The following is an 18,019-nucleotide window of genomic DNA, read 5'->3' as shown; positions in this document are numbered from 1 at the left end:
CTCCCCCCCCCCCCCCCAGCAAACAGCCAAAAATAAAGCAGAAAAGCCACATCCATCTCTCAATGGCCACTTTATCAGCTGAAACCCACCCCACAGCGGGGACACCCCCAGGGAGATGACAACTGCGAGGTCCCCACAAAAGTACCCTGACACCCCTTCATCCATCCCTGTCCCTGAGGTTGTGTCTCCTCACCCCAGCATCACTGCGGGAGGAGCGGGACACGGGCTCCATCCGCACCTCTAGGCAGGGGGTTGATGCGCTGTCCCGTGCGGACATTGAACATGGGAAGGGTGGAAAGGGGCCGTGGGACGTCCCTGCTGCCGGCCATGTGCCTCAGCTCCTGCGTGTCACCGTGGATCGTGGCGTGGTGGAACAGCTGGACGCTGTGGGGGAAGGACAAGTGGTGCTGCACCCCCTCCTTCCCACCCACAGCCTTCTGGGGAAGGGGCTTGGTGGGGTCGGTCACCCCATTACGAGCTGTTTGCTCCCCATCAGTGGCGTATGGCCACCCAGCCTTGGGGTCTGCACTCTATCACTGTGATTGATCCCTCATCATCAAGGTCTGCCCCTCCATCTGTGGGGTCCCCCTCAGTGCTGTTGAGTCCTGCAAGGCTACTGGAGAAGTAAAACAGCTCTTGTGCTCCAGCCCGTGTCTGTGGGGGGTTATTGGGGACACCGACAATTGGGGAGGCGAGGAGGGGGCCTCGGAGGTACCCTTTGGAATGGGGACACCTTTATGCTCCACCAGAGAGATAACTGTTCCCATCCCTGTTCCTAGTCCTGCTGGCCTTCCTCATGCTTGGCCATGACAAAGCCCCCCCAGCTCCCCCAGCCCCTCATCCTGGGTGCAGGGACTTACTCAGATGTCTCCAAATCCCGTTTTTGCCTACAAAACAGAGGAAAATGTAACAGTGGTGAGAAGGGCTCTCAGCCCTCCAGGCTGTCCTGGTGCCACCATGGCCGAGGGGTGGGCACCTGGGTGTGGGGACCCCCCTGACTCACACTCCCTCCCTGCGGCAGCACATGAGGTGTCCCAGGAGCAGGCAGAGCAGCGCAGCCACTGCCAGTGGCACCAGCAGCGTCACCAGGAACCCGGGCAGCAGGTCCTGGGGGGGCACCTCGGTGGGGGGCTGGAAATCCCCACCCTCCTCCAGCACCCCGGAACCCCACATGGGCACTGGCTCTGTGGGGCTGGGCCAGACCTGCAGCTGCAGTGGGGTGATGGTTACTGGTGGCGTCAACATGGGTGCTGTCGTGCGGGGGGGGGGCACATGGGTCTCACCAGGGTGAGGTTGCACCAGCAGATGGAGAAGTGGGGGGCGAAGGTGTCGTAGCAGGAGGCGAGGGGCTGCTGGCCCAGGCTGCAGAGGAAGTGGCTCTGTGCCGAGGCAGCCGATGTCAGGCACCCTGAGAAGGGTCCGTGGGACCCCACTGACACATAGACCCTGTGGGGCGGCTGCAGGTCACCCCCAGATCCACACATGGAGGCTGGGGTCTGCTGGGGAGCACCCTCAGTGCTGCTCATACCCCTCCTTGCGCCCCTCGATGGGCAGCGGGACGCGGCTGCCGCGGTCCAGGGCCGAGGTGATGTTGATGATTTGGAGATCATCCTGCTCCCAGACGCCTGCCGTGGCCTGCAGGAAGATGTCCCGCGCGGCCTTGGGCAGCAGCTCCTCCACGTTCCTGTTACCCACCAGGAACTCACCTTGGAACGGCAGCTCCCCACCTGCGGGGACAAGTGGCGCCCATGGGGACACTGCATGCAGGGGCATCCCAGTGAGGTTTGGGGTGCGCAGCCCTTACGTGAAGCGCGGATGACGGTGATGAGGAGGCGCTGAGCTACCGTCTCGTAGGTGAGCCGGTTGTACGCCAGGACCTGCCAACACAGGGAACACCCCCAAAGATGCCAACCCCGCTCTCCCCAGCACAGGGCCAGGAGGGGGGACACCTACCTCAATGGTGTGGGTGCCGACCTCGGTGGCCGTGGGGCAACCATAGAGGTATCCTGGCTGGCGGGGGTTGCGCTGGATGTACCGCAGCCACCGCGGAAGGTCCGGGTGGTCCCGGAGGTGAGCATGGAAGGTGATGGGGGTGGCTGTGGGTACCAGGACACAGACACTGGGATTCATGTGCCACACAAGGGCTGTGCGACAGCCCTACAAGCCCTTCCCCATCCAACTGGTCCCCACAAGGAAGCAGGAGTGGTCCCTGCACCAGCTGGGCCCTGGGGAGGTCCCGCTCCCCTTTTGGGGGTGAATGACCCCAATGGAGATGACCCTCAGAGCCTAAATGGGGGGATAAAGGTGTGCTTCTCCTGGTTGACTTCAACAGTGTGATGGGGCAATGCTTGGGAGGCCCCAGACGGGTGGAGGGATGGGGTGGGATGAAGGGATGGACAGAGGATAGCATGGATGCAGGGTGAGATGGATGTGGGGTGGGATGGATGAAGTATAGGATGGGTGGGGGATGGGATGAATGGGGGATGGGGTGCATGAGGGGTGGGATGGATGGGGGGTGGGATGGATAGGGGGTGGGGTGGATGGAGGGTAGGATGGATGACGGGTGGGATGGATGGGGGATGTGGTACATGGGGGATGGGATGGATATGGCTGGGGCGGATGGAGGTTAGGATGGATGGGGGGTGGGATGGATAGGGGATGCGATGGATAGAGGATAGCATGGACGCAGGGTGGGATGGATGGAGGATAAGATGGATGGGGGTGGGATGGATGGAGTATAGGATGGATGGGGGATGGGATGGATGGGGGATGGGGTGCATGGGGGGTGGGATGGGTAGGGCATGGGATGGATGGGGATGGGGTGGATGGAGGGTAGGATGGATGGAGGATAGGATGGATGGGGGTCGGATGGATGGGGGATGTGGTACATGGGGGATGGGATGGATATGGCTGGGGTGGATGGGGTAGGACGGATGAGGGGTGGGATGGATGGGGGGTGGGATGGATAGGGGATGGGATGGATAGAGGATAGCATGGACGCAGGGTGGGATGGATGGAGGATAAGATGGATGGGGGTGGGATGGATGGAGTATAGGATGGATGGGGGGTGGAATGGATGGGGGTTGGAATGAATGAGGTGTGGTATGCATGGAGGATAGCATGGATGCAGGGTGGAATGGATGGGGTGTGGGATGGGTGGAGGTTTACAGGACTGTGTAGAAGGAGGGACAGATGGAGATGGCCCAGCTGGTGTCATGGCTGGTGGGGAGCAGGCTTAGCCAGGGCTCCCCATTAATGGTCCCAGCCCCACAGGCTCTGCAGGACCCCTCCTGATCCCGACTACACTCTCCTGGCCCTCACCACCATCATCCTCGCTCCTGGTGAGGAAGGCATCCAGGAACAGCTCCCGCTTCAGATCATGGACAAAGACAGCTCCGGTCTCGGCGGAGAGGCGGTGGTCAGAGAGGACGTGGTGGTCAGGGAGGGTGCCCTGCGACTCCCCTGGGACCACGGCTGTGGCCAGGGACAGGGCTAGAGCCAGGGCTGAGCACCGTGGCTCCTCCCTGCCTCAGTTTCCCCATTGCCCAGAGCCCCCCGGGAACACAGGACAGGGCCAGGAATGTTCCCTGCAGCCGAGTGCCTTGGGATGGCGGGTGGGCTATATTTAGGAAGGGGTGGGAATGGGGCCAGGGGCAGGGAAAGGGACAAGGACAAGGACAGAGATGGGGACAGCAGCCCCCACTTGCCCCGGACCCCCGGAGAAGTCCCACTCACCCCCCTCCCCCTGCCTTGTCCCAAAGCCGTCTGGCAGCAGGGCCACGATGTCTCCATTGAGCTCTGTCCCATCTGAGCAGCACCCCCAGCCCCTCCCCTCTTTGGGAGGCCCCCATCCGGTCCCCACTGGGGTGTCCCCAGCCCGGCCGTGTCCCCCCGTGGGTGACGGGGCCGCCACTTGCCTGCCAGCACCCAGACCAGGAGCAGCTCCGGGGCCTCCATGTTCCAGCGCTTGGGCATGGAGCCAGGGCTGACTGACAGAGGCAGCAGGGCTGGCCTGGAAGGGGGGAGCCCATGGGGGGATCCCACCGGAGAACGGAGGGGGACATCGCACCACGGCCACCAATGCCCCACGGGGCTCCCGTGTTGCCTTGGTGGGGCGTCCTCTGGGGGGGGGTGTCCTGGAACCCCCACTCGAGGGCAATGGGGTGGCAGTGGGGGCACAGGATGGGGCAGAGTGGGGTGTGGGACACCAGAAGCACGTGTGTGCCCCTGTGTGGCAGCGAGGCAGGAGCACGTGTGCACACACGTGTGTGAGCTCACATGCGTCTGTGCGCACATGTATATGTGTGTGCACATACATGTGTGTGCACGTGTATGTGTGACTGCACATGTATGTGTGTGTGCACATGAATGTGTATGTGCACATGTGTGTATGTGCACATGTATGTGTGTGCGTACACACGTATGTGTGTGCGCATGTATATGCATGTGCACATGCGTGTGCATATGTATGTGTATTTACATATGTGTGTGTACATGTATGTGTGCACATGCATGTATGTGTACATGTAGGTGTGTGTGCACATGTATGTGCGTGTGTGCACCTGTATGTGTGTGTGAACATGTATCTCTGCACATGTATGTGTGTGTATGCACATGTATGTGTGTGTGCACATGTATGTGTGTGCACATGCATGTGTGTGTGTACATGTATGTGTGTGCACATGTATGTGTGTGTGCATGTATGTGTGTGTGCACATGCATGTGTGTGCACGTGTGTGTACATGTATGTGTGTGCACATGTATGTGTGTGGGTGCACATGTGTGTGTGCACATATATGTGTGTGCACATGTGTGTGCGTGTACATGTATGTGTGCGTGCACATGCATGTGCGTGGGTGCACATGTATGTGTGTGTGCACATGCATGCGTGTGTGCACGTGTATGTGTGTGTACATGTATGTGTGTGTGCTTGTATGTGGGTGTGCACATGTTTGTGTGTGTACATGTATGTGTGTGCACATGTATGTGTACATGTATGTGTGTGTGCACATGCATGTGAGTGTGCAAGTGTGTGTACATGTATATGTGTGCACATGTATGTATGTGTGTGCATGTATGTGTGTGTGCATGTGTGTGTGTGCACATGTGTGTGCGTGTACATGTATTTGTGTGCATATGTATGTGTGTGCACATGTATGTGTGTGTGCACATGCATGTGTGTGTACATGTGTGTGTGCACATGTGTGTGCGTGTACATGTATGTGTGTGCGCATATGTATGTGTGTGTGCACATGTGCGTGTGTGCACATGTATGTGTGTGCATATGTATGTGTGTGTGCACATGTATGTGTGTGTGTGCACATGTGTATGTGTGTGTGCACATGTATGTGTGTGTGCACATGTATGTGTGTGCACATGTATGTGTGTGTGCACATGTGTATGTGTGTGTGCACATGCATGTGTGTATGTGCACATGTGTGTGTATGCACATGTATGTGTGTGCACATGTATGTGTGTGCACATGTATGTGTGTGTGCACATGTATGTGTGTGCACATGTATGTGTGTGCACATGTATGTATGTGTGTGCACATGTATGTGTGTGCACATGTATGTATGTGTGTGCACATGTATGTGTGTGCACATGTGTGTGTGTGCACATGTATGTGTGCACATGTGTGTGTGTGCACATGTATGTGTGTGCACTTGTGTGTGTGTGCACATGTATGTGTGTGTGTGCACATGTATGTGTGTGCACATGTGTGTGTGCACATGTGTGTGTGTGCATGTGTGTGTGAGCACGTGTGTTTGTGAGCACATGTATGTGTATGTGTGCACGTGTGTGTGCACATGTATGTGTGTATGTGCACATGTATGTGTGTGCACGTGTGTGTGTGTGTGCACATGTATGTGTGTGCACATGTGTGTGTGTGTGTGTGTGTGTGTGCACATGTGTGTGCATGTGTGTGCACATGTGTGTGTGTGCACATGTATGTGTGTGCACATGTATGTGTGTGTGCACATGTATGTGTGTGTGTGCACATGTGTGTGTGTGCACATGGGTGTGTGTGTGTGCACATGTGTGTGTGTGTGCATGTGTGTGTGTGTGTGTGTGTGCAAATGTGTGTGTGTGTGCACATGTGTGTGTGCACATGTGTGTGTGTGCACATGTATGTGTGTGCACATGTGTGTGTGCACATGTATGTATGTGTGTGCACATGTATGTGTGTGCACATGTGTGTGTGCACATGTGTGTGTGTGCACATGTATGTGTGTGCACTTGTGTGTGTGTGCACATGTATGTGTGTGTGTGCACATGTATGTGTGTGCACATGTGTGTGTGTATGCACACGTGTGTGCGGGTGTAGCGCGGGCCCTGCGCGGGGGCCCAGGCTGGGGGGCCGTGGCAGGAGCAGCGGGTGGTCGAAGGGGGGGTGTCGCACTAGTGACGTCACGCCGCGTCACGTCAGAGGCTGTGAGGCTGCGCCGGGTGCCGTGGGGCGGGTGCAGGGTCCTGGTGCCTGCGCGTTCCCATCTTGGGGGTGCCCCCCACATCTCCCCCGTGCATCCTGGCCCCCAGCACGGCCCCACTCTGCCCCCTCCCCCCCGTGCCTGCTGGAAAGCAGCGAACAGCCCCGGACACCCCATCAAAGGTGCAGGGATGCTGGGGGGGTCAGCACCGCGCCCCCCCCGGCCCAGAGCCCTCCCCTTCCCCGCTGCAGTTTCCCCTCCTGCCACCCCTGCGTGGAGGTGCCTGGGGGGGGACGTGTTGCACCCCAGGGATGGGTTTATGGGGCCAGGAAGTGAATGGGGGCCCTGTGGGGACACCACAAGGCACCCTTTGGGTGTGGGGTGGGAGCAAGGGGATGTGCCGAAAAATGGGGGGACACGGGAGGGGAACAGGGTGGGGGAACTGTGGGTACAGGGATAGAATGGGGGTGGAAGTAGTTACAAACATGGGGGGCATATAGGGACAGGACGGGGGGATAGGGGGACAGATTGGGGGGATGTGGGTACAAACACGGGGCGAGACAGGGATAGGAGGGGGGGACATGTGGACAAAATGATGAGGATATGGGGGAGATGCGGGTACAAAAGTGAGTAGAGAGGTGCGACTGAGGGGCCACAGGGACCAGCCTGGGGGCCACAGGGACAAAACTGGCAGGGTGCAAGGGCAGACAGGCATGGTGGGGGACAGAGATAGGGGGACTTGGGGACAGACCTGCGGGGAAGACATGAGGACAGAGATGGGGAGACATGGGGAGGACTTGGGAACAGAGATGGGAGAACGTGGGGACAGGGCAGGGGGGGGACGTGGGGACAGAGCTGGGGGTGTCAGCACCGGATGAGCAGGGCTGCTGGGGGTGTGGGGACGCGCCACGGGGCGGGCACCCCATTGCGGGAGCGGGAGGGCCCCGCAGGGCATGCGGAGACGAGGGGGGTGTTGCGGGGGGGGGTCCCCGTGCCCGCGCCGAGGCGGCGGCGGTGAGGAAGAGGAAGAGCGGGCGCCGCTAAGACCCAGCGGGCTCTGCGGGCAGCGGGGCGGGCGGATCGCAGGCAGCGGCTCCATCACCAGCACAGAGAAAGGGGAAGAGGAGGCGGAGAAGGGAGGGAGGAAGGAAGCAGGGCCGGGCCCCCCCTCCCCGGAATGGACATGGCCTGACCGGGCCCCGCAGCCCCCCGCGGCCCGGTGCAGGTTTGCGGGCGGCGCCTGCCCCCCCCTCTCCCCGGGCCGCATCCCCCTCCCCATGGCGCTGTAACCGGCGAGGGGCCGCGGCGAGCGGCGGCGGTGCTGGTGCCGGTGGCGCCGGCGGTGCCGGTGGCAGCGGTGGTTCCGGTGGTGCCGCGGCGGGCGATGTGCGGCACAGCCCCGGTGCCGGCATGCTGAGGACAGAGGCAGGCGGCGGGGGGTCCCCGTCCGGGGCAGCGCCGGGCGGCGGGGGTCTCCGGAGCGCATCCCCGCACCGGAATGCCTACGAGGCCACCATCCAGGCCGTGGCGCCCACAAAGGAGGCCGATGGTGAAGATGGCAAGAAAAGCCGGGGTAAGAAGTATGGCTCCAACGTTCATCGCATCAAGAACATGTTCCTGCAGATGGGGACAGCGCCTGGCCCCGAGGGCGCCTGCGACCTGGCCAAGGCCAAGGAGAAGCCGGTCTGTCTGTCCTTGCCCCGGGCTGGCAGCCTCAGCGAGAGCATGGACCAGGGCAACCTCCTCAAGCTGGGCACCAGCGTCTCCGAGAGGGTCAGCCGCTTCGACTCCAAACCCGACAAACCCTTCTCCAAGCTGCAGGAGACCCGCAAGATCTTTGAGAGGAGCCCGCAGGAGAAAGCTACCACCACCAAGCTCTTGCTACGTAAGGAACGAGCTGGTTTCCAGGACCGTAAGCTGGACGTGGTGGTGCGGTTCAATGGCAGCACCGAGTCCCTGGACAAGCTGGACACCGAAGCCGTCTCGCCCACCGTCAGCCAGCTCAGTGCTGTCTTTGAGAAGGCCGACCTCCGGAACAACCTGCACAAGGCGCAGGGGCGAGTGGTTGGACCACTCGGCACCAAGGTGATGGGCAAGCGGCCCCGGGTCTTTCCGCCGGGCGCCGAGGCTGCTCGGGTGGGTGATGGCCACGCTGCCCAGCCCCGCACCCGGCTGCAGGAGGAGGAGAAGGCAGTGGGGAAGAGTGCCCGGCCGGTGGAGAAGGAGCTGCCCACCCCGCGGGTGCAGGAGGTCTGCAAGATCAAGCCGGTGGAGGTGGAGGAGAGCGGTGAGGCCGAGGAGGAGGAGGCACCAATGGTGCTGGAGCCGGTGCCCGTGCCCCAGCTGGCCAAGGGGTCCGAGGACCTGGCGCCCACCCCGTCCCGGCTGGACAGGGGCTCCGGTGTGGCCGTGGGTGAGGAGGGTGTCAGGGGAGAGCAGGCGGATGAAGGCGATGTCTACGAGGAGGCCAAGAAGGAGGACTTCTCCGAGGCGGACCTGGTGGACATAAGTGCCTACAGCGGGCTCGGGGAGGACTCGGGGGGCAGCGGGCTGGAGGAGGAGGAGGAGGCCGAAGGGCTCTATGAGCCCGAGTCGGGTTGTGTGGAGATCCCAGGGCTGTCTGAGGAAGAGGAGCCTGTCCCCAACCGCAAGATCCAGTTCAGCACGGCCCCCATCCAGGTGAGACCGCCTGGAGATGAGGGGGGCAGCAGCTGGGGATAAGGGGGTACCCCATGGTCAGGGTACCCCAGGGTGAGGGGCACCCAAGGATAAGGAGCACCCAAGGTTGGGGGTACCTTAGGATGAGGGTACTCCAGACTGGGATGTATGACCCCCATCCCTTTGAGGGAGGTGATGCTGGGGATAGGGAGGTGTGGGGATGTCTGTGTGCCCCAGCCCCCTGCCATGGGGCACAGCATCCTACTTGGTGCTGGGGGAAGGAAGGTCACCACCCAGGCCTGGCTAACCGGCCACCTAACCAAGAGCCCTGGTGTGACCTGAGGACCCCCAGCCAGCCATAGAGGGGCCACCCTGGGGCTGGTGTGACAGGGGTGGGGGTGGCCCTGGGCCCCCTGGGGTGGTCGATGCAGAGCACCCAGAGCCAGCCCACTGCTATGTCCAAGCCCCACCACGTGTTTTGGGTGGGATGCCTGATGTGTCTGGGTGCGGGTGCTGGCTCCTCTGCTGTTGGTCCCCAGTGGTCCCTTGGTGCTGGGGTTCCCCCCATACTGGGGGTCCCAGGGATGGGGCAAGGGGTTGGGGGTTCTTTTCCCCACCATAGGCCCAGCCAGCACCCAGCAGCGTTCCGGGAAGTGGAGGAAGGGGAAGTGGCAGCACGGCCGGGTGGGACGCAGCATTTCCCGTCCCCCCCATCCTTCCCTAGCTTGGTTTGGTCGCTCCATCAGGGATGCTCCCCCAGCAGCAGGGCTGTTGGGGAGGGGGGGAGAAGAGGCTGTGCCGCTATTTGGGGTGTTCTCTCCTGCTGGAATCCCCCCAGGCCGGAGGAGCTGCGGTCGCTTTGTGCTGGAGCTGGGTTATTTTTAGAGCCCGGCCTATATTCTGGCTCTGAGTCAGAGCGGGTGGGTGGCCCCACTGGGGACAGGGGGACAGGGACCACCATGCCCAGGGCAGGACACAGTGGTGTCCATGTGCTGTGTGGTTGCACACTGTGGGGCGGGGGGGTAATTGTTCCTGTGGGAACCAGCCAGGCAGGCCTTGAGAAGATGCCCCCTGCCATGGATGGGCAGACAGGGTTTTTGGGGTGCTCTGCTCTCCCCAGCACAGCCTTTAACCTCTTGCTTTTACCCATCTCGGACCCCAGGGTGATGGTGGGTGTCCCATGTGTACTGATGGGGAGGAGACCCGCATGTCTGAGCTCCCGAGTGCATGGGTGATGCTGAGCCACCCAAACAGGAGGGGTCGGAGCCAGGAGCACTGGCTCCCCGCAGCACCAGCATGGGATGGGGGCAGTCACCACCAGCCTCTTCCCCTGGGCATTTGCTGGCTCTGGCTGCTTCTCCCTTGGAACCCACTCCAGGCCCCTGGTGCATCCCAAGATCCCCAGGACCTGGTGACAAGGGTGGGGGCACTTCAGGGTGAGCCCTGCAGCACCATGTGTAGAGAGGGGGGATAGAGGCATGTCCCATGGCACCCCTGGGTGCCACCTGGGTGGGTCCTACCCACCGGTGGGTCTCAGTACCTTTGTCCCTTGACACTTATTCCTAATGCCCTTGTTTCAAGCCTTTAGTCTGTGATGTGATCCCTAATCTGTTCCCCCCTCCGGGGACATCTGCCAGGCTCAGCTCCAGGAGAGGGGTGCTGGCACCTCCTGGGGTGCAGGGATATGGCATCCCACTGCCTCTGGCTCCTGGTGGCACGTCTGACCTCAGCCAGGAGCACCCCAGTGCCCAGCATGAGGGCACCCAGCGTGGGATGAACCAGGGCCTGCCCCAAGCCCCATGTGAGCTGCCAGGTGGAGACCCAGGGGATGAGGCAACCCCCAGCTTAGGGTGGGTTTCACCTCTTCGGGCAGGATGGTAGGTTTGGGTTTCTGGGCTCCGGGCTTGCATGGAGGTGCCCAGGAAGGCTGAGGGGCAGGGAAGACATGAAGCTGCCCCAAAGGGTCCTTCCCTGTCCCATGGGGCAGTTGGAGCCATGAGAAGGTGGGGACAGGTGAGGGGAGAAGAGGGCAACAGGCCCAGTGTGCCTGCCCCAAACTGTGTGACTGAGAGCAGCCAGTCCTTGCACAACCCGTCCATCCATCCATCCAGCCATCCAGCCATCCATCCATCCATCCATCCCTCTCTCCATCTGTCCATCCCTCCCTCCCTCCCTCCCTTCCTCCCTCCATCCATCCATCCATTTATCCATCCATCCATTTATCCATCCATCCATTTATCCATCCATCCATTTATCCATCCATCCCATCCATCCATCCATCCATCCATCCATCCATCCATCCATCCATCCCTCCCTCTCTCCATCTGTCCCTCCCTCCCTCCCTCCATCCGTTTATCCATCCATCCATCCATCCATCCATCCATCCATCCATCCATCCATCCATCCCTCTCTCCATCTGTCCCTCCCTCCCTCCCTCCCTCCCTCCCTCCATTTATCCATCCATTTATCCATCCATTTATCCATCCATTCCATCCATCCATCCATCCATCCATCCATCCATCCATCCATCCATCCATCCATCCATCCATCCACCCGTCCGTCCGTCCATCCATCCATCCATCCGTCCATCCGTCAATGCACCCATCCCTCTGTCCATCCGTCCATCCATAAATCCATCCATCCATCCATCCATCCATCCATCCATCCATCCATCCACCCATCCCTCTGTCTGTCCATCCATCTCTCCATCCATCCATCCATCCATCCATCCATCCATCCATCCATCCATCCATCCATCACTCCATCCCTCCATCCGTCCATCCATCCATCCATCCATCCATCCATCCATCCATCCATCCATCCATCCATCCATCCATCCATCCATCTATCCCTCTCTCCATCTGTCCCTCCCTCCCTCCCTCCCTCCATCCATCCATTTATCCATTTATCCATCCATCCATCCATTTATCCATTTATCCATTTATCCATCCATCCATCCATCCATCCATCCATCCATCCATCCATCCCTCTCTCCATCCGTCCATCCCTCCCTCCCTCCCTCCATCCATTTATCCATCCATCCATCCATCCATCCATCCATCCATCCATCCATCCATCCATCCATCCATCCATCCATCCATCCCTCTCTCCATCTGTCCCTCCCTCCCTCCCTCCATCCATCCATTTATCCATCCATCCATCCATCCATCCATCCATCCATCCATCCATCCATCCATCCATCCATCCACCATCCCTCTGTCCATCCATCCATCCATACACCATCCCTCTGTCCATCCATCCATCCATACACCATCCCTCTGTCCATCCATCCATCCATCCATCCATCCATCCATCCATCCATCCATCCATCCCTCCGTCTGTCCATCCATCTCTCCATCCCTCCATCTGTCCATCCATCCATCTATCCATCCATCCACCCATCCCTCCCTCCATCCATCCATCCATCCATCCATCCATCCATCCATCCATCCATCCATCCATCCATCCCTCCGTCTGTCCATCCATCTCTCCATCCCTCCATCTGTCCATCCATCCATCTATCCATCCATCCACCCATCCCTCCATCTGTCCATCCATCCATCCATCCATCCATCCATCCATGCACCCATCCCTCCATCTGTCCATCCATGCACGCATCCCTCCATCTGTCCATCCATCCATGCATGCACCCATCCCTCCATCTGTCCATCCATCCATCCATCCATCCATCCATCCATCCATCCATCCATCCATCCATCCATCCATCCCCCCTAACTCCCCGACATGACTTGGGGAGGGGAGGGATTCTCCAGTGTCTCATAGGCTCAGTAACGTCCCCATACCCCTGTCCTGGGCTCCCCTGCCCCAGGATGCCCTCTTGGCCATGAGTAGATGGCTGCCGTGTTGTCCCATCCCATTCTGCCGCCTCACTGAACAGCTCCGTGCACCCCTCAGGTCTTCAGCACTTACTCCAATGAAGACTACGACCGCCGCAATGAAGATGTTGACCCCATGGCTGCATCAGCTGAGTATGAGCTGGAGAAGAGGGTGGAGCGACTTGACCTCTTCCCTGTGGAGCTGGAGAAAGGTGGGTCCTCATCCCATCCTGCGCCCCAGGGCCCTGCGGCAGCTTGGGGATGGGCTGGGGGTGGCTCCATTGGCGCTGGGTGGCCGATGCCACCCTGCCAGGACACGGCTCTGTCTCTGCAGACTCAGAAGGGCTGGGGATCAGCATCATCGGCATGGGCGCAGGGGCCGACATGGGCCTGGAGAAGCTGGGCATCTTCGTCAAGACGGTGACGGAGGGGGGGGCTGCCCACCGGGACGGCAGGTAAAGGGCTCCCCAGCCCAAAGCCACCCCAGGTCCCTATGGGCTTGGGTGGTGGTGGAGGAGCTGGTGTGGGAGCAGGCAGAGGTGGCCAAAGGTTGGGCCTGCTGTGACAATCTCCGTGTCCCCAGGATCCAGGTAAACGATCTCATCGTGGAGGTGGATGGCACCAGCCTGGTTGGGGTGACGCAGAGCTTCGCTGCCTCTGTCCTCAGGAACACCAAGGGCCGTGTCCGGTAGGGCCTGGGACTGGGGACCTGGGAGGGGGGGGCAGGAAACCCCCACAGCCCATGCTGGGCCCCCTGCAGCACCCTGCCCCATAGCCTGTACCCAGAGCACCTCAAACCCCAGGCTGGGTTGTTGCCCTGCCCCAAAATAACCTCCATCCCCTCCAGTCCCATGCCTACTACCTGCCCTGTGCCACCCTAGTGCCCTCCAAAATCTTCTCACATCAGTCTAGGATCTCCCCCAGGCCCCAACTCATCCACCCATAGCATCTCCACAAGGAGCACTGACTGTCCCTCAGGGACATTCCAGGCTGCGCCACTGGCATGTCCCCCACTACAGACCCCCATGGTGGCAGCCCCCCACCCTCACTGAACCCTCCATCCCCACTGAGCCCCGCATCTCCATTGAGCCCCACATTCTGCGCAGGTTCCTCATCGGACGGGAGAAGCCGGGGGAGCAGAGCGAGGTGGCGCAGCTGATCCAGCAGACGCTGGAGCAGGAGCGATGGCAGAGGGAGATGATTGAGCAGCGCTACACCCAGTACACTGAGGATGACGAGGAGGTGAGGGGGACAGCACCCACCCAGGGGGGCACGGACCTGGTTCCCCACCCGGTGCCTCAGTTTCCCAGGCTGAGGGTGCCAGGCTGGGGACCACCACCATGAGCAAACACTGGCCCATGCCTTCCGCAGACGGGTGAGTACGCAACGGATGAGGAGGAGGAGATGAGCCCCATGTTCCCCAGCGGCGAGATGGCCATTGAGGTGTTCGAGCTGGCTGAGAATGAGGACACGCTCTCGCCTGTGGAGATGGACCCCGAAAAGCTGGTGCACAAGTTCAAGGAGGTGCAGAGGAGCTGCAGTGTGCCGGGGGGTGCTGGGGGGTACAGGGGTACCAGGGGGTGCCAGGGGGTGCTGGGGGTGCCCAGGGGTACAGAGGTACCAGGGGGTGCTGGAGCTACCGGGGGATGCTGGGAGTGCCAGGGGTACAGGGGTACCAGGGGGTGCTGTTGGTACTGGGGGATGCTGGGAGTGCCAGGGGTACAGGGGTACCAGGGGCTGCTGGGGGTGCCGGGGCATTGTGCCCACTGTGGGGACGTGTGAAGGGCCGGTTCCTTTCGCAGCTCCAGATCAAACACGCCGTCACTGAGGCTGAGATCCAGCAGCTGAAGAGGAAGGTGAGTGGGTGCCCTGGCTCTCCTTGGGCAGGAAGGACCCCCCCTCATTCTGCTCTGACCCCGCTCCTCCATCTCTATCTCCCCCATCCACTCCTAGCTCCCCCACATCTACCCCCAGACCCCTCACCATGCTGTGCCTATTCCTGGCCATGCCATGCTGTGCTGTGCCGTGCCATGCTGTGCCATGTCATGTCATGTCATGTCATGTCACATGTCACATTTTAGACCTCATATCATCCTTCCAGTATCTGAAGGGGATCTGCAAAGATGCTGGAGAGGGGGATGCTTCATCAGGGACTGTAGTGATAGGGCAAGGGATGATGGGTTCAGACTGAAACAGGGGATATTTAGGTTGGATATAAGAAAGTTCTTCCCTGTGAGGGTGCTGAAGCACTGGCACAGGGTGCCCAGAGAAGCTGTGACTGCCCTATCCCTGGCAGTGTTCAAGCCCAGTTGGATGGGGCTTGGAGCAAGCTGCTCTAGTGGAGGGTGTCTCTGCTCATGGCAGGGTTTGGAACTGGATGAGCTTTATGGTTCCTTCCAACCCAAACCATTCTATGATTCTATGATTCTGTCGTGTCATGCCTGCTCCTCGCCTGTGTTGTACCATGCCATGGTGTGCGGTGTCATGCCCATTCCCTGGCTCTGCCGTGCTGTTCCATGCCACGTCATGCCTGTCCCTGGCTGTGCCATGTCCTGACCCTGCTGTCCTCAGCTGCAGAGCCTGGAGCAGGAGAAGGCACGCTGGAGGGCCGAGAAGGCCCAGCTGGAGCAGAGTGTGGAGGAGAACAAGGAGCGGATGGAGAAGCTGGAGGGGTACTGGATGGAAGCACAGAACCTCTGCCAGGCCGTGGACGAGCACCTCAAGGAGACTCAGGCACAGTACCAGACCCTGGAGCGCAAGTACAGCAAGGCCAAGAGGCTCATCAAGGAGTACCAGCAAAAGTGAGGGCAGCGTCAGGCTCTGGGCACCCATTTGTCTCCCTGGGCACCCCTCCATCCCCATGGGCATGATCCATCCTGAGAGCACACATCCATCCCCATGGGCACTGAGATCCCTGTGGCACCATCCCCTTCCCGGGTACCCCTTGCCCCTGGGCAGACCATTGTGTATGAGCCATCCCATGGGCATGGATCATGCTGTTGGCACGGACCCACCTGTGGGGCGCTGACCCCTTCATGGGCACCCATTGTCCTTGGGCATAGACCATCTGTTGGGCATGAAACTTTTGCCAGGGCACCAGCTTCTTCCTGGACATCCCCTGCCCCCTGGGCAGGGACCTCCCCCTCTGGCCAGAAACCCATCTATGTGGCACCAAATCCCTCCTGGGTACCCTTCAACCCCCCCCGAGCGGGGACGTTCCCTTGGGCAGGGGCCTTCCCCTTGATGTGGAAGCATCTCTTGGGCACCAACTCCTTCCCGCTCCCTCCAAACCCTGCCCCAGCTCCATGGGGTGTCCCCAGTGCTGGGAGGGGATGGGGGGACACATGCACCCACACACTGGTCCTGCAGGGAGATCGAGTTCCTCAAGAAGGAGACGGCGCAGCGGCGGGTGCTGGAGGAGTCAGAGCTGGCGCACAAGGAGGAGATGGAGAAACTGCAGGAGAAGGTGGGCACCGGGCGCCGGGACGCGGGCTGCCCCTGAGCCCTGCCGCCGTCACGCCGCTCCCGCCACGGCCCATGGCTTCCCATGGCTTCCCATGGCTTCCCGTCGCCGCTGGATCCCAGGATGGGTTGCAGCAGATCTGCTCGGGCGCCGGCTCGCGCCAAGCTGCTGGATCCCGCCGCCGGGTGGTAGCGGAGCTGCGTGAGGCGCTGGCTCCCCTCCGGACTGAGCTCCGGCCGCGGGATCCCAACGCCGGATCGCAGTGGATCTGCTTTGGGCACCGGGATCCCACCGGATTTGTGCTCTGGATCACAGTGGATCTGCTCAGGCGCTGGCGCACGCCTGATCCTCCTCCTGGCACTGGATCCCACACTGGATTGCAGTGGATCTGCTGAGGGTTTGGGTCTCAGTGGATCCTGCCTCAGGGTCTGACATCCCATAATGGATCAAAAGGGATTTTCTTGGCACTGGATCCCAGGCTGCTTGCGTGGGATCCTGCAGTGGTTTCCTGTTGATGGGCATGAGGCATGGGGCCACACTGGATCATCTGTTGCGAGCTGGATCCCATGCTGGTCATGCTGGATCCCACAACAGATTGCCCTGGATTCCGTGCCAGCTGCTCCCCTGCAGCAGGCAGGGATCACTGGATCCCCCGGGATCCTGCAGCGCTGCCGTGGGTTGCGGTGGGGGGCTCATGGGCACCAGGGTGCAGAGGAGCACGGGGAGGTCCCCCGGTTCCCACCAGAGCCCCCACATGTACCCCCCTCCTGTCACCTCCAAAATGTCCCCCTGACACCCTCCAGAGACTCACCCCTTGCTGCCTGCAGCCCCCATGGCCCAGCCCTGTGTCCCCTATCCCTGTCCCCCACTACCCCAACCCTTGTCCCTGTGCCCCTATCCTGGTGCCCCCATCCCTGTGTCTCCCGCCACCCCAGCACCCTCATGTTTTGCCCCCTTTGACCTGCCCTTCCCATCCCTGTATCCCCATCCTTATGTCCTCTCACCTTGTGCCCCACAGCCCCGTTCCCCCCACTACACGTTCGCATCCCTGTCCCTGTGTCCCCGTGTCCCCTGTCCCTGTGTATTCCCGTTTGTCCCCGTGTCCCCTGTCCCTGTGTGCCCCTCCCGTGCTCCCCCCCCCCCCAGCTGAGACCTGTCCCTTTGCTGTTTTTCAGATCTCCGAACTGGAGGCCAAGCTGCAGACTTTGAAAAATTCCAACCCGACTTAAGTCACCCTCAAACCGCAGTGATACTGGGGGGGTCCCTCCCCCCCCAAGGCCTGTCCCTCCCCCCAGCCCCAAAACCTCTTCCCCACCCGGGAGGAGGTGAGACCCTGCCAAAGCCTCCTGGTGCCCCTACCTCCCCCTGGGGGCACAGACATGGGGGGGGGGGGGGCAAGCTGCACCTCGGGGGGGGGGGGGGGGGGAAATTGGGGGGGGCACACCCCACCTTAGTGTCTGTGTCCAGTGTGAGTCTCGTGGTAACGTGATGGACCAATTGGGGGGGGTAACGGCCCCCCCTCCGGCGCCCCCCCTCCCCTCGACGTGACGCCCCTCCCCCTCCCCCCAGACGCAGAGCTGGCACCTGGTTGGACACTGGTGGGGGGGTGGAAGAAATGCGTCCCCCCCCAA

General features: G+C 60.9%; 3 protein-coding genes across 3 annotated transcripts; 1 reads left to right on the top strand and 2 right to left on the bottom strand.

Annotated features, from left to right (window-relative positions):
- Nucleotides 1-165: 165 nt before the first annotated feature.
- On the bottom strand, nucleotides 166-3,975 carry SGCA (sarcoglycan alpha). The gene is made up of 9 exons (XM_057400089.1): nucleotides 3,918-3,975; nucleotides 3,322-3,531; nucleotides 1,954-2,096; nucleotides 1,805-1,877; nucleotides 1,529-1,727; nucleotides 1,284-1,446; nucleotides 1,004-1,209; nucleotides 861-887; nucleotides 166-384 (listed from the first exon to the last, which is right to left on the bottom strand). Exons 1-9 carry the CDS (start codon nucleotides 3,973-3,975, stop codon nucleotides 201-203), a joined length of 1,263 nt encoding a protein of 420 aa, XP_057256072.1. The 3' UTR covers nucleotides 166-200.
- Nucleotides 3,976-5,267: 1,292 nt separating this feature from the next.
- On the bottom strand, nucleotides 5,268-6,004 carry LOC130594303 (uncharacterized; the record flags this gene model as incomplete). The annotated part of the gene is made up of 2 exons (XM_057400087.1): nucleotides 5,945-6,004; nucleotides 5,268-5,324 (listed from the first exon to the last, which is right to left on the bottom strand). Coding segments are annotated over exons 1-2 (117 nt in total), but the record flags the coding sequence as incomplete, so codon positions are not given.
- Nucleotides 6,005-7,788: 1,784 nt separating this feature from the next.
- On the top strand, nucleotides 7,789-17,772 carry PPP1R9B (protein phosphatase 1 regulatory subunit 9B). The gene is made up of 10 exons (XM_057400106.1): nucleotides 7,789-9,110; nucleotides 13,005-13,137; nucleotides 13,260-13,380; nucleotides 13,509-13,613; nucleotides 14,032-14,167; nucleotides 14,297-14,449; nucleotides 14,728-14,781; nucleotides 15,497-15,726; nucleotides 16,295-16,391; nucleotides 17,564-17,772. Exons 1-10 carry the CDS (start codon nucleotides 7,842-7,844, stop codon nucleotides 17,615-17,617), a joined length of 2,352 nt encoding a protein of 783 aa, XP_057256089.1. The 5' UTR covers nucleotides 7,789-7,841; the 3' UTR covers nucleotides 17,618-17,772.
- Nucleotides 17,773-18,019: the final 247 nt, after the last annotated feature.

The sequence above is a fragment of the Pezoporus wallicus genome, unplaced genomic scaffold (assembly GCF_028554395.1).
Source record: "Pezoporus wallicus isolate ANWC-B61680 ecotype Strahan unplaced genomic scaffold, APGP_CSIRO_Pwel_v1 contig_1735, whole genome shotgun sequence".
Lineage (NCBI taxonomy): Eukaryota > Metazoa > Chordata > Aves > Psittaciformes > Psittacidae > Pezoporus > Pezoporus wallicus.
Note: the sequence above shows the minus strand (reverse complement) of the source record. Positions and strands in the feature narration are given on the sequence as shown.